Genomic DNA, 15,885 nt, shown 5'->3' on the forward strand with positions numbered 1-15,885 from the left:
CCCAATTTGGATAATTTCATTTCAGTTTTTTTTACTGTGAAGTTTAATGTTTTTTTTTCTATCAAAGATGAAATATAAAAAAATTTTTCCTGTCATTCAGAGAAAGAAGGGAAGAACAAGATCGAATTGAAAGGGAGCGATTAGAAAGAGAGAAAGCAGAAAAAGAAATAGCAGAGAGACAAGAAAAAGAAAGGAGAGAGAGAGAAAGAGCAGAAAGAGAAAGATCAGAACAACAAGAGAGAGAAAGATTAGAAAGAGAAAGAGTTCAGAGAGAAGCTGTACAACAGCATTTTGAAGAATCGTTAAGATTAGTAAATGAAAGGGTAACTATTTACTAAGCCTAGCTAAAATCAATTATGAGACATGTGCCTTTCTCCCCAGCTAATTTGCACCTGTTCTGTTCCTATTTCAAGCAGATAAAATGGAACTCTCGGGTTCCAAACAGTTGGAATCCAAATTTACCTTTGATCAAACCCCTGCCAACATCTAATGTAGGTAGATGCAGTCCCGTTGTAACTGTCCATAGTCATGCTATTCATCCTACGGATTCTGACAAGGATAAAAGAGAGAAGATATCTGCAGAAACAAAAGAAAGGTTTGTACTAAAACTGATCATTTTTGTTCTGTGTCAACATTTATTTTAAAAACCAGTTTTTACATTTATTTTTATTCTCAAGAATTGTTTTCACAATTTTGTTATGTTTATGTTAATATTTACTTAAATAATGAAAGGCTTATATGTTTTAAATCTTATCAACTGACAAATATCAATACATACCATTGGACTTTAATTGGATTTATCAAATATTATGAAAGAATAGATATTTTGATTTTATGAATAAGCAATATTTAATTTAAATTTGCTACATCACCAAGTTGCTTCAATTCATTCTGTTCACAGATATATCATGGATATATAAATATCATTAACTCTTAATTAAAAGTTTAAAATTTTGTAAATCATTGTTATTTATTTCTCAAAAATGATGATTAATAATGACATTTTTATTTCACGTGATTACTATTGTCAGACAATTTGACAAAAATTTTTCAATAACAAATTTGAAAATAAATTTGAAATTTAATCCACGAATATCTCATGAATAATCATGCAATTTCTTCTGATTTAGACACAATGCAATAGATCGCTTACGTCAGGATCAAGAGAGATGGATGGTTCTAGTCCAGCAGAGAAATGAACAAGCTGCAGATTTGTCTCATTCTCAGAACTTTGCATTATCAGAGGTAAATATAATTAGGTCATGGCACACACATATATATAAAGATATATAGAGATATACTATATAATTTTAAAATAACACATTTAAAAGTGCCAAAAAACTTTATTTATTTAAATAAATAAATTTTTAGCAACGACCGGGGAGTGTCCATTCAAAAGTGGAGGGCTATCCAGTATCTAGGTCATCTCCTCATCCTTCTAGTGGTACCTCTTCATCCAGTAAATCTGGTATGAGTTCTAGTCCAATCACAGCTACCTCCTCTGCTGCAACAGCACAGCCAAAGCCAGAAGCTAGCTTTAGTCTTTATGGTTATCAGCCATTCCAGCATACTTATATTACACAAGCTCAGTTAAAAGCCAGAGAAGAGAGTAAAAATTCATCTAAGTAAGAATAACTTTAGTTTTTAAATTTATCACAACAATGTTTTCTCATTTTCAAGTTTTTATTTTGATAGTTAATTATGAAATGAATTTCTTTGTAACTAAAATTCTTTTTGCAGCCCAAACAACCAAACGGCACCTCCTGGAAGACAACCAAATCAGTCATCTGCTCATAACAGAGAAAAAGAAGGCAGTATACCATTTGAAAGATCGTCAACCCCAGGTAGTAGTCGAACAAGTACGCCAGGTAGTCAATCATCATCGAGAGATAAACAGCAAATTAAAGTTCCAATGCACCCTATGGGTTCAGAACATGCTAGTCCTGTATACCAGTCAGGTGTTGGAAGCAGTGGAGCTTTCAGGCCTTATGAGTATACGCCACCAAGTCCTGCACCTGCTCATCAAAATACATCATCTCCAAACCTGGGATCAAGAATTGGTGCATCACATTTTCATCATGCTTCCCCACAACAAGAACCTCAAAATCTTGTTAAAGGAGAACCAGCTTGTGGTCCTACAGAAGGATGTTTGCCACAACACCAGCCTTTTCAGAGATATGAATCGGCCAGATCTACGGCATCATCTTCACCATCCATTCAGGTTTCAGGATATAACTCTCCTTATATGACCAAAAATAATATTCCAGCAACAAGCAGTCCGCACTCTTACAACTTAATACAACAAGGTGTAGTGCCAAATCCACTTTATACTCCTTCAAGTAATGGACCAACTACTGTCCCTCCTTGTGTTACAACGGTGACGCACATTTCACATCAAGCTACAAGCCCTCCTTTAGGTCAGACTTATCCCCGTGCAACATCTGGTATAGGCATAACAAGTGGAACACCTGTTTGTAGGTCAAATGTATATCCTTCTACGCAGGGAAGGATATCTTATACACATTCATCAAATTCAAACATTCAGGCAGGTGTAAATCCTAGCAGAACTCCTACTCCACTTGAAACAAATGGAAGATCTCACATACTAACATCAGGAACTTGCCATAAATCCCCATCTCCTGCTCATATGCATAACTTGCCAATGTCTCATACAGGTAATCCCACACCTCCTCCCACAGGAGGAAGAATACCTCCTCCTTCTACTTCACCAAGACTTACGCAGGGCAACATCTTGTTTAATCGAGGAGTTTCCCAGCAGTCAATGCACAATGCTACTTCACATTCTACAACCTTGGCCAGTTCTGCCACAGAGAGTCAGTCACAGCCATTGAACTGTTCGAATAAACGAAAGCCAGTACGAGATGGCAGCAGTCGAAAACGTCAAAAGACTAATGATGACCAATTGATGCCACCACAGTTACAACCACAATATCATATTACTCCTTCAACAACTACAATATCATTATCTCAAGGATCAAGCCCAATTTTGCAGACATCAGGAATCAGTCATCATGGTGCTTCTCAGAACAGTGCTTTAGGAATCATTGCCTCAGAAGCTCCAACTTTAACTCCTCACACAATTAGTCCAACACTTGGCTCTTCTTCAGGTAGTTTAGAATCATATAGTAATGATCAAAATCAGATGTATGATGATAAATTATTAAAAATTAAACAAAAAGCTGCAGGAATTCCTCCAAGTAATTCTCCTAATTCAAAAAGTAATGATTCCCCACCCAAATTATCAAGTTGTGCAAATTTAGCATCACCAGCAAATTCAAATACTTCTAATACTCCTCCAGTCTTAGTAGGTGCAATAAGTAATAGTTCTGAGAACTCTGAAGAAGTGGTTTCTAGCCCAGCACAGACAACTGCTAACAATGTCATTAATGGGAATAGTATCACAACTACTACAGGAAGTACAAATCACACCAAATTAAAGAAAGCATGGCTTCAGAGGCATTCGGAAAATGAAGACAAAAGAAATCCATCAGATAGGAATAAGGTGGAAGTTTCTAAACCTCTTAACAATGGAAATTCTCCAGATAATAGCACATCTTCAGTCACTGAGAAAAATTTGACTAGTAACATAAAAGAAACAAAAAATAATGATAAGGTGCATGGAAACGATGCCAAAAATAGTAAGAATGAAGGATCAAAAGTGCAAGACGATTCCACGAGTTCTGCATCGGAAACCGAACAAGAATTAAAGAATATCAAACGTAAAACTCGTGTCGGTAGGAAACAAACATTAACTACTTGGAATAACAACACGAGTAAGAGACAAAAGGTTACAAATGACAACAACACAAATGAAACTATAAATAATGTCAGTAGCAAAAGAGAAGAAAGTAGAAAAAAGCCATCACCTCCAGAAAGAGATGTATCACGGAGAAGAGGAAGGAAAAATAAAGGAAGAGGGAGTACAACAGATGATTCTAAGAAAAAACTTGGTAAGCATTAAATATTAATCAACATCTAATAACTATTTTTGCAAGAAAATTTTTTTAGATGTTGATACATTTAAAACAAAAATAATAACAGGTAACAAAAAGTATGACATGTATTTAATAGATTATAAATTTCCATCAGGATGATGGAATTTTAACGATATTTTTATGTTTAATATGTAAAGTTTTACTTTGAAATTTGTTATAATACGTTCATCGGAGATATAGAAGAAGATATTATAATTATTTAACAATTATTGTTTATACAAAGCAAGTTTGAGCTTTGTGAAGGTTGTTTGCAAGTGTTTTCTATTAGAATGTAGTCAGTTTTAGATTACACTTATCTGTTTTTGATATAATGTTCCAATAAGAATAGATATATATTTTTAAGATTTCAGAATGTATATTCTTTGCAGCATAAATGATTATATAAATTTCAGTGGTGAATATTATTTTATATGTATGTTAGATACTTCCACAAAATTTATTTTTTTTATGCAAAATTAAATTTTAAATGATTAAACTGTAGTGAACGTTGTCTATTTATATAAAAATTCAATAAAAAATATTTCAAAAATTTATAATCTATGAAAATTTTATTTCTGTAAGATGAAAACTTTTGATAATGAAGAAATATAACTTTTATGTTATGGAATAAAAATTCTGAAATTTTTATTACAAAGAACTAAATTGCTTGATATGAGAAATTTTTAGATTAAGATTAATCTTAAAAAAGTTTGTTATAAAAGTATTTTGCTCACAAGATAAATTGACTGAAAAACTTTATGTAAAATATTATGTATTTACTTTTTTATATCGATTGTTTGTTTCAGTATTGTTGTAAGTTGTGATTCTGTTCGTGTTAATAACAATTTTTTTTAAAACTATTATGAAATCTTATGCTTTGAATTTGTAAATATTTTTAATTCTTCAAAGATCATTTGCATGTTGTTATTTGTTTTGTTAATAGATGTTAATTAACAATTGTGAGCAAAAGTACTTTTGTAAATAAACATATTATTAAAAATTGAACTGCATCTAATTTTATTGCTTTTAGTACTTTACAATCATTTATTAATAGAATATAAATTTAGTAACGCTTATATAAAAGAAAAAGTAGCTGTAGATTAAGTGATTTTTAAATTAATAAGATGTAGATTATGAAATTTACTACATTTTATATAAAAAAGTGAAATAAGAACTTATATATTTCTTGCAAAAAATATCAGAACTCAAATATGACATCTCCTTGCCCTTTGTCAAGTTGAATGAAGTAACTGACAAATCCAAAAGCTAGAGTTCTTCGCGAGTGGGTGGTGGGAATGGATTTGCACAACCACCTAACAGGAAACAATTTTAAATTAGGTGGCACCACGTTAGTGACGTGACCTACCTTGAGCATGGCACAAATAACTATGACAACTAGCGTGTAATAAGAAAAACAGCCTACTCAAAAGTAACAAGAATTTAAGTTGTAGGAGTTTTCTAAATAAAGTATTAAATCTGAATTTAAAAACACCTATACACTAAATTGATTAATATTCATTCAAAAGTTTCAATAAATTTATGCAATTTATCAAAGTCTAGAAACTTAAGCATTACATAATGGACAAGTTGTGTTATTTATTGTAAAATAAACTTTGTTAAGATAATTAAAATCCAAAATATTTTGAAAGAGAAAGAATTTAGTTTCACATGTTGTTATTTGTGCATAAACATAACAGAATCGCTGTTCAAAACTGTTAATGAATAACAGAGATCAAAATCTACAACGAAAACATTTTTTCATCAAGGCAATATAACGTCAATGAAGAAATGCATTTATAACATTTAGTACAATAAAAACGTTAATGATGTAAGAATCAGAGAGAATACCTTGGAATAAATCAGTTGTAGCACATACAGTTCTAATCTGATTAACTTAAATGATGTATAGCCTGGATATGTTCCATAAATGTAAACTAATCAGTGTAAGTTGTAAACTTTAGTCGTTAATAATTAGAGTTGAATCGGTTGTCTGATTGTTACAGTTGTGATGAAACGGTAAAAATTCTGCTCTACCCTCTCCAGCTAAAGAAATCTTCATTAAACCAATCGAAAAACCTTCAGTAGCTCAGTTAAAGAGGACGGGAGAGTCGTTCTTACAAGATGGATCGTGCTACATAGTCGCTCCAAAGCTGCCCAAATGTCGTGAATGCAGAATGACACCAAATCAACGTAACAAAAAGATGGCTAACATCTTCTGCAGATTTTATGCCTTTAGAAAGTAAGAAAATTTCTATTGATTTTTTTTTTGTTTAATTTAGTAGTTCCATAACTTTATCTTCGCATGATTTTTTTTAACAATATACTTAAATTAATATTTAATTCTTCAATGTTCTCGTCAGTTATTTGATTAAATAACTACCAATACAAAATACTTGATATTATCAGTAATACAGTAATATTTGGTAATTTTTTAAAAAATTTATTGTTATTGTTAAATACACATATATTTACGTAATAAATTTACTACTATCCTGCACTAATCTTAAAAAGTACCCAAATAATAAATTAAAAGTTTAAATTTATGGATTTTAATTTGTTCTATGAAAAACATAAACAATTCTCTTGTTATTCCACAAAAGGTGATATTGAATTTAAAATATCTCAAACTGCATAAAGTAAAATATATAATTTTGTACTGGTGTGCATATTTGCAAAGATATATTCAATAGTGAAAACATTTGAATAATATAATTTATTTTAACAATAGTATAATTGCCATTAATTATGTCAAAAGCTGTTATTTTTAATTATTCCAAGTACAATTTATATTAAACAGTTATGGAACTAATTAAATCAAAGTTGTCACTAGGTTAAAATGAAGAAATCTAGCAAAAAATATAGTTAAAACATTTTTGTATTTTATATTTCTTTAAGTTTTGGGTGATATTAGCTTTATTCTTTGAGCTTAAACTATACAGAAAATATTTTAAATGTACAGAATATTTAAAACACGGACTCACAAGAATGGCTCTGATTAGAAACGTTTTAAAATTTGGAGATCATTTTATAACATTTGTCTAATTTCTAAACAATCTCACAATGAGTGAATGTTAATAAAGTATACTTAGTGAACGTTTTGTAAATCTAAACACACAAGAAATAGTCAGCTCTATTTTAAATTTACCATAAAATTTTAAAAGATTAATCCTCTATATGCTACTTTTTTCATTTTTAACTAAATACTGTAATTACAATAAGCAAGTAACTTCTTACAAAAGAGTACTGCTGCAATTATAGATCTTATCACATCTGAAATCAAATATTTCCTATTTTTGTTTCTTTCTGTTTGACCTATTTAGAATTGCATGATGTGTTTACAATATTACTATAAAAATTACAAGAAATTTATTAGTAACTATTTAAAGAATGTTGATTAATGTAATCTAATCTAATGTAATCTAAAACGTATCTTTTGTATTTATCATGTTTTAAAAAAATCAATGACGATAAATAAGAGAGAGGTGTGTATTTTATTTACTTAACAAACAAATCACAGAATTTGAAAGTAATACAATTTGACCAGCAAAAACTATTCAGAATGTATTACTATTGTGTACAGTGAGTAATCATTTTCAATTTTATATTAAACATGAAAATGATTACACAGTTTAGTTGAAAATGTTTAATTTGCATTAATTTATTGTTCATATTAAAGATTATGATTATTTTTTGAAAGTGATACTTTGAAGGATAATATTCTTCCAAATTATTAAAAAAGAACTTTTAATTAAAAGTTTTAAATTTAAATTATGTTATCCAAGAGGCAATATTTATAAAAACAATCTTCTATGATTTTAATAATTCTTTAAATGATTACAAATTACTAAATTCTTCAAATCATCATTTTTACAATAGCATTACAAGAAATGATGACAAATACAAAGTGCTATTTTTTAAATATGAAGTACTGTGCATCTTAATTAATAAATTATTTACTTGGAAACTTATCAGTAACGAGTATTAACAATTTTATCAATATTTTAACAAAGTTTACAGTAAATTGAAAAATAAGAATTAAAAATTTCTAACTGTTTCATTTTTAAATCTTACTCTAGAATTTATTGTAAATTTATTACTATTCCCATGCAATCGATTCCAATTATTTTTTCTATAAAAGTTTGTTGAAGAAGTTGAAAAATTTCCAAAAACTTTAAGGTGAATAAATTTTGATTTCTTAAAAGAAAGAAAAAAAGACAAAAAGTCTTTTATTAATATAAACTGCACAAATCCAAGAAATAGAATAAAATTCAATCTATTATTTAATTTAAAAATTTGTGTATACATTATATAATTTGGAGTAAAATGTAAAATCAGAACAAAATTTATTTTTCTCAATTTTTACACATTCTTAAATCAGTATTCTGACATTTATATTACATCAAATGATACATTTACTTATTATAAAAAAATAATTGAATTTTAATTCTGCAGTTATTATTTAAGCAGTCCAACTAATTATATTTCTTGACCTAATATTTCTTTCTATAAAAACTTTCTTCAATATTTTTGATTTTAAATTTAATGCTTATTTAAACAAATGCCAAAATGCTTAAAGAAGTTGGTATAATAAAGATATTCAAAATTTAATTAACTACAGATTTTTAAATACATTTGAGTAAAAAGCTCTTTTCTTCTCTTATCTAGACTAAGGTACGGAAAGAATGGGACTATTGTCGGAGCCGGATTTTCCGAACCGTCCGACGCCACGGAACAAGATTTAAAACTTTGGCTATCGTGTATCGACGATTCTCCTCCTGAACTGGATGTACATATGTCCAAATATATATTATCTAACATGGGTAGCCAATTCTGCGAAGTTGTCGAACAGGAAAAGGAAGCACAGAGGCTTCATATGTCTAATGGTAATAAAAACATAATTTGTTTTTAATGCAAATTAAAAACTTTCATTAAAATTTTATTTTAATTTCATTTTCAGACACTACAATAACTTGGAAGAGAGTGTTGCAAGGAGTTAGGGAATTGTGTGACGTCTGTGATACCACACTTTTCAACTTTCATTGGGTGTGCCATAAATGTGGTTTTGTTGTCTGTATTGACTGTTATAAAGCCAGGAAGAGCGGTAGTGGGAAAAGTAAGAAATAATTTTTACAGTAAAAGTTTATTAATAAATTATTTTTATTTCTATAGCCATAAAAATAATAATTAATTTTTTTTGTATAGAATCGTCCTTAAAAGGACGTGACGATTACCAGTGGCTCTTGTGCTCCAATAAGCAGGCGCATGAACAAGAGAAGCTGACAATGACGCAAATAATTGCGAGTACCGCTCTTTGGGACATAGGCAAAGCACTTCACGAAGTGCAGTGTAAATGGAATTTTTGCCTTCCCTGTAAATGTAACAATAAAGCTGACTCAGAAGTAAAACATTCCACAAATGGAATTTGTAAAGTAAGTATTTCATGAAATATAGAATAAAGTATATTTAAATTAATTTATATAATTTTTTATTAATATATTTTGTGTTGTTTTTATATTACTTTAAAAAATTCTAGAAATGAAAGAACTGTCAGGGAAAAACTTTTTCTGATAATTCTAAAGAAATATTTCTTTGGAAATATACAGTTTGTAACAAAATTCTGGACAATATTTTAGGGATAAATTATAGGATCAAAAATAAGCTTAAAATCTTCTATAAATATTTCTCAAATTCTGCTTCATTTTCAAGATCTGGCCTGCTAAAAAAGATACTTTTTGAATTTCCCACTGGAGTACTAGTGTTAGTACTTTAACACAGAAGCTATCCCTAAAATATTGGCACCAAGTTTCATTACATCCTGTAATTTGCAAATGGTTGGAAAATTTAAATGTCCAAAAAATAACAAACATTACATTTGGATTATATTATTGTATAAAAGCTTATAATTTCGCTTATGATGCCAAATATGTTATAAAGAAGAAAATGCACACTTTCTTCCTTATTATTTTATAAATATAGGAATATAATAAGTACAATTATTTAACATTATATTATAGTCGTAAAGCAGTATGATGAATTTTCTTCATACTGAAAAGTTTTGTTCCTTTTTTAATTTTAGCTAATATCAAATTTCATAAAAATCAGGAGATTGTTTATACTAAAACTGTGTCTTTCCATATGCTATAATTTATAAACCAAAAATTATATAAATGAATAAATAAAAAAGAAAATATCAGAGAAAATAATGATTTTGATTGTCACAAAAGTTTTTCCAAGATTTAGTCAGTCAATAATTGATGTATTTAAATGTATGCTTCCTCAAAGAATATATTAATATGATAAATTTTAATAAATCTAAAATATATTTATAATTACTTTGATTCAATTAATTAAATCAAATACAGACAGTAATAAAATCAACTATTTTAATACCTGTTCAATTTTGTAAAAATAGTATATGCAATTTTACAGATCCTACCTTAATTTATATTTTATATGTAGTTTATTAGGTTTTAATAGAAATAATTTGAGTCGTTAATTATTTATTGGGCTGCAATTTGAAAAAAATTGTAGACCTATAAATTTCCACTGTTGTCTGTCAGTTCCATTTGTCTGTCTTTTCTCTCTCAAGAATGGTATTAGATAAATGAAATTCAAGAGCAGATATGGAAAGGTTATGGGCAGGAGACTCAAATTAACTATAATGTGACTTCTGGTTTGTATTGGAAGTTCAATTATTTCAATTAAAAACTTTTTCCGAGAGGAGCTAGATAGATGGCCGGCACGACTCCATTTCTAACAGAAAAGTATAATGTACAGTACAGGGGCAAGACACTACAGTACAGATTTGAGGTGGAGAGCATATATTTTGAATGAAATAAATTAAAAATATGATTAAAAATTGCAGCCTGGCATTGTGACGATTTACAAATATTTATAGATTTCTAGTTCAACTGAAACAGAAACAAATATTTTTGATTATAATTGCTATTATATTTTGCTTTCAATTTTTTGAAGTAGAAGTAATTGTGTTAGTAAAAGTTTATTGTATTTTCTTTTGCAGCAAGTGATGAATGCTGTTACAAAATGCTTTACAGACAAGGACCAATTGCAGTTGAATGGATGTCCACAAAACAAAAAGGGAAATGTGAATGGTATGACTAATCTCATCAAACAAGAAGATGGTTATAGTTCAGAGAGTGGTAGTTCGCCTTTGAGTTGGTTGGCTGACGTTGCTTTGAATTCTTCGAGTAAACTTGAAGACGAAAATAAAAGCGTTCAGATAAAAATTAAATCGGAGGCAGATGACGACGACGACGATGATGACGATGACAAAAAACAGACCATCAATTTGGACATGTTGGAAGACGGACTGCACGACGAAGATGACAGCAATGAGAATTTCTCTACTCTTCGTGAATTATTAATAAGACCCACTGGCAAAGGTGGAAATGGAAACAGATCGAATAGAAATTCTATCGGACAAGGGAATGTAAAGACAACATTGAGCGGACTGATTTCTAATATTGTTGAACAGAGGGTCAAGAAACTCGACAAGGAAGGCAAACACTCTTCCCATTACACCCGCCGTCATTCTAAAGACTGTGATTCGGTAAGAGTGGGTTGTTTAACAGACAGTGCAACTCTATATTCGGATGTACCCCATTCCTGGCTCTGTAATGGAAAATTATTATTATTGAAAGATCCCGAAAATGACAATAACATAAAACTGTTTCAAGAACAATGGAGGCATGGAGAAGTAAGTAATGTAATGTTTGCATATATACATATTTGTGTGTGCGCATGCATACATGTGTGTGTTTTTTAATACTTCTAATTAAAACACAAATATTAACACATTATTATTCCTAAAACAATTTATTTTTATTTTCTACATTTAGCCAATTGTGATCACAGATGTCGAAAAGAAAATTGATTTGTCAAATTGGCATCCTGAAAATCTTTGCCAGGAGTTTGGTGATATAAGAAATGATATCATTAATTGCAAAAATGGTGCTGTTATGTCTAATGTGCCCATGAGAAAATTTTGGGAGGGACTTGAAAATTTTAACAGTAAGTTAGTTATACTTACAAGTTAAAGCAACTTATTTTTGTGATTAACTGTTATCTTAACATTATAGAACGTCTTAAAGACGACAGTGGCGAACACATGCTGTTGAAAATGAAAGACTGGTCAGTTGCCGACGATTTTCCAGAAGTGTTACCAGCCTGCTTTCAGGAATTATTATCTGTGTTACCACTGCCTCAATATACACAGCGTGATGGCGTTTTCAATTTGGCTAGTCACGTCCCCAGCTGTTTTATCCGTCCCGATCTAGGACCAAAAATGTACAATGCATATGGTATGTTAATAATTTAAAATAAGCGAGGTAAAGATTTAAAAGAGAAAGTGGGGGGAAAAACTAATGTTCAAAAATTAATTTTAGGTTCCATTCAACATCCCACAAAAGGTACTATTAATATACATGTTGAAACAAGTGATACTGTAAATGTTATGGTCTATGTTGGGTTATCGAAAGATGTAAAAGAGGAAGACAGTATTTATGGTAAGCATAAATTATTTATTGCTATTAATGTAATTTTTCATTGAATAATTAGATGTTGTTCAATTAGATATTTCAAAAACATACGACGAAGGGGGATGCGATTTGCTCATGAAGAAAAGATTAAAAGAAAAAGGAATAAAACCTGGTGCTTTATGGCATATCTATCATGCTCAAGATGCAGACAAAATTAATGAATTTCTTATGAAGGTAATAGTAAATTAACGATCAATAGAGAATTGTGCTATTCTACTGTACACTTAACACATTAAATTTCTTTTAAAAAACAGATAAATAAAGATAAAGGACAGGATTCTACACAGGATCCATTATTAGATCAGACATATTATTTAGACGAAGAACTTCGAAATCGTCTAAGTCAAGAGTACGGAGTAGAAGGTTACGCTGTGGTACAATGTTTGGGAGATGCTATATTTATCCCTGCAGGAGCTCCTCATCAAGTAAAATATATTTATTAGATTTAACAGAATTAATAATGTTAAATCAAGTATGTAAATTGTAAGTAATTATTAATATTTATAATTTTCAGGTGCAAAATCTTCATAACTGTGTCAAAATCTCCAAAGAGTTTGTTTCACCAGAAAACATTTCCCAATGCTTTAAACTTATTCAGAAATCTCAATCGTCTCTGGATTCACGTATTATGCACGAAGATAAATTACAAGTGAGTAGAAATAATAGAATAATTGTAAATGATCGGTTATGAATGTTTTTAACAAATACTGTATATTGATATTTTATACAGATTAAGAACATTATATATCATGCTGTGAAGGATGCTTTAGAACAATTACAAGAAAATGACCCAGAAGACTACCAAACATGATTTATGAGAACAATTAAATGATGTTTTGAAGTTCAATTTTTTATGTCCAAGACAAACTCCCATGGATGGACTAAATTATGCTGAAGGCTGGCCTTTGCAACAATTCTTAAGCCTGGGAGAAATGTGCAATGTTATTTTTTTTTTATATTATTTTTAAGTGCGACATCTTCCTATGTATCGGTCTCCGGATATCTTTGGAACAGACTCGCCGTGCCATGTTTACCTTATTGGCCATTATATGGCCAACTAATGAATATCTCCCATTAATGTGTATTTACTCTTTGTGGCAGAAATCTGCTGACATCAGGTGAAGTACAAATATTTGTCCAGTTTCATAATTTCCCAGGAATGCCTATTTGTTTCCTCACAATATATGGATAAACTTTTTGTCTTCAATTGTTGCAGTGAGGAATTTAAAAATTCATGTTATTGACTTTGCTTATTTATATTGATTTTTAAAAGTGTTAGATGCTCAGAAATATCTATCTGAACTGTTTGCTGTGTTATAAAGAAAAAGAAAAAAAATAAATAAAAAAGTTGGATGTTGTGGCTTAATGTCGTGTGAAGTAAACAATGCAACCGACTTGTTTCTGTTAAGATATGGAGAACTGCGTACTTATGGGATACCATGAAACTACCACTTTTGTGTCTAGGTATGAACTTTCATTCCTTTATATAAATACTGTTTGACAAAGATATGCCTCTCTATTCCTTTTTGCATAAGTTGGCTGTGCCAGGGAAGATTAGGAGAGAAATTGGTAGTAGTGGTTCCTAGAGTTTAATTAAAGCTACGATTTAATAGGGAATTAATATTCTCGTCAAACATTTTCCTGCACTCGATTTTAATGCTGGCCAAACGTTATCCAGTGTTTTGTATTATACTGATTTATAAACTCCATGCCGACAGTCGGACGAGTCTACGAGAAGCTCGCATCGAGTCGCAACGAGCATCGCTTGTAAATTATTCTTTATTATCTGCACCGTAGTCCTATTGTTTGTTCGGTGTTTCTCGAGCCGGCATCTGATCGTTAACGCGACGTCGAAGTCGGGTGCATTTGCGGGTGCAAAGAAACCTCTTCGTTATTTATGTTGCAGTATTCATCATTTTTGAGTCAAGCAGCAGGCATTCTTGTACATTTTAAAGGGAGAACACATTGTAAAATAAATCAGTTTTGTCCACCGGAGAGTGTTCTGCCTCCTAGTGCCAGCTACAGCCACGACCGTGATTGTTTTTCATTCGGATTCATCTTTATCTATCTAATTCTTTCTCCTACGAAGCTGTTGTAGTTTGTTGAGTGGTTCCCACAAGCGGGAGAACATGTAATTGGCATCACCTTAGTTTGTACTTGTATATATTTCATAGCAATATTTTTATATTGAAAATGTCATCATGACCTGTAAAACATGTCTGTATATGTACCAAATCCTGTTTTTATTTGACAATGTATGGCTAATGTTGCTGGTTCATATTAAAGTGCTGACAGAAGAGAATATTTTTGTTTTTTTGTTTTTTTAATCTAAATGTATTATTCATATGTTTTTAAAAAATTTAATTGCTAACTTTTAACTAATAAAATAGTTTCTTTCTTGGTATATTTAATTAATAATATCAAAACAAGACATAAACTTTGGTTAGCTCTTATTCATATTTTACATAAATTCACCTTTTTTATGTTAAAGATTAAAATATTTTACATAAATTAAATCACTTTTAGAATAAATTTATTAGGACTTTTCTTGGTTATTTCTCTTGAAAATTAAAAACTTTTGCTTTAGAGAATGCTCTAATTGTTAAACAGGCATTTGAAAGATAATGCCATCCTGCCAAATTTATTTAATAATAAAATTGCTACTTTTTAAATTAATTAATCAAATATTTTATTTTAATTTACTTGACAAATGCCAAGAACTAATTGTAGCTTCAATATTCTTCTTCAAATGAAAATCTTTATTAAAAACTGACAAACACAAAGTCTATATCCAATGTGGAACTCAATCCTGCAAACTAGAAAACCAGAAGTACTGTATATCAAATTCTGTTATCAGATCAACAAAATTATCTATTATCTTGCTACCGAACTCAGACACAATTCACTGAAAAAAAATAAAGTTTAAATTTTATGATAAACTAGATTTATGTAATTCATCTTACTCAAATTTTTCACAATTATTTACTATAAAATCTAATTCTTAGTTTATATTGAAAAACATTGTACAGTCGACCCCCCCTATAACACTGTTGATAATTCTGTTTTATATGAATTCCATGTTGTACGAGTCACCTAGATTTTACAAATACGTGCCGGGCTGTGAACGGCTCATGTATTTGTAAAATCTAAGTGACTCGTACAACATGGAATTCATATAAAACGGAATTATCAACAGTGTTATAGGAGGTTGACTGTATAATAATTAACTAATCCTGACATTCTATTGTCCTATTTTAAAAAATTAATCCAAAATATAATTAAAACTAAATTTTATATTTTTTAATATCTTTATTCATATTTATTGATTTGTC

General features: G+C 29.9%; 1 protein-coding gene across 12 annotated transcripts in view; it reads left to right on the top strand.

The window, feature by feature from the left end:
- The window catches only part of LOC111636156 (lysine-specific demethylase 3B-like), a 172,779-nt gene extending 157,924 nt beyond the window's left edge, over nt 1-14,855 (top strand). For 11 of the 12 annotated variants that reach the window (XM_023381342.1, XM_023381339.1, XM_023381341.1 and 8 more), the window contains 17 exons: nt 101-323; nt 414-595; nt 1,131-1,245; nt 1,372-1,625; nt 1,741-3,971; nt 6,039-6,234; nt 8,661-8,878; nt 8,953-9,108; nt 9,198-9,424; nt 11,017-11,712; nt 11,855-12,026; nt 12,095-12,316; nt 12,401-12,520; nt 12,588-12,727; nt 12,808-12,978; nt 13,068-13,202; nt 13,284-14,855. In XM_023381342.1, the coding sequence (XP_023237110.1) occupies nt 101-323; nt 414-595; nt 1,131-1,245; nt 1,372-1,625; nt 1,741-3,971; nt 6,039-6,234; nt 8,661-8,878; nt 8,953-9,108; nt 9,198-9,424; nt 11,017-11,712; nt 11,855-12,026; nt 12,095-12,316; nt 12,401-12,520; nt 12,588-12,727; nt 12,808-12,978; nt 13,068-13,202; nt 13,284-13,364 (5,539 nt within the window). In that variant the 3' untranslated portion in view covers nt 13,365-14,855. The remainder of the gene's footprint in view (nt 1-100; nt 324-413; nt 596-1,130; nt 1,246-1,371; nt 1,626-1,740; nt 3,972-6,038; nt 6,235-8,660; nt 8,879-8,952; nt 9,109-9,197; nt 9,425-11,016; nt 11,713-11,854; nt 12,027-12,094; nt 12,317-12,400; nt 12,521-12,587; nt 12,728-12,807; nt 12,979-13,067; nt 13,203-13,283) is intronic. The other variant, XM_023381340.1, reaches the window with a different exon arrangement.
- Nucleotides 14,856-15,885: the final 1,030 nt, after the last annotated feature.

Source organism: Centruroides sculpturatus, unplaced genomic scaffold (assembly GCF_000671375.1).
Source record: "Centruroides sculpturatus isolate CEXI.00-Female unplaced genomic scaffold, Cexi_2.0 scaffold208, whole genome shotgun sequence".
Classification (NCBI taxonomy): Eukaryota; Metazoa; Arthropoda; class Arachnida; order Scorpiones; family Buthidae; genus Centruroides; species Centruroides sculpturatus.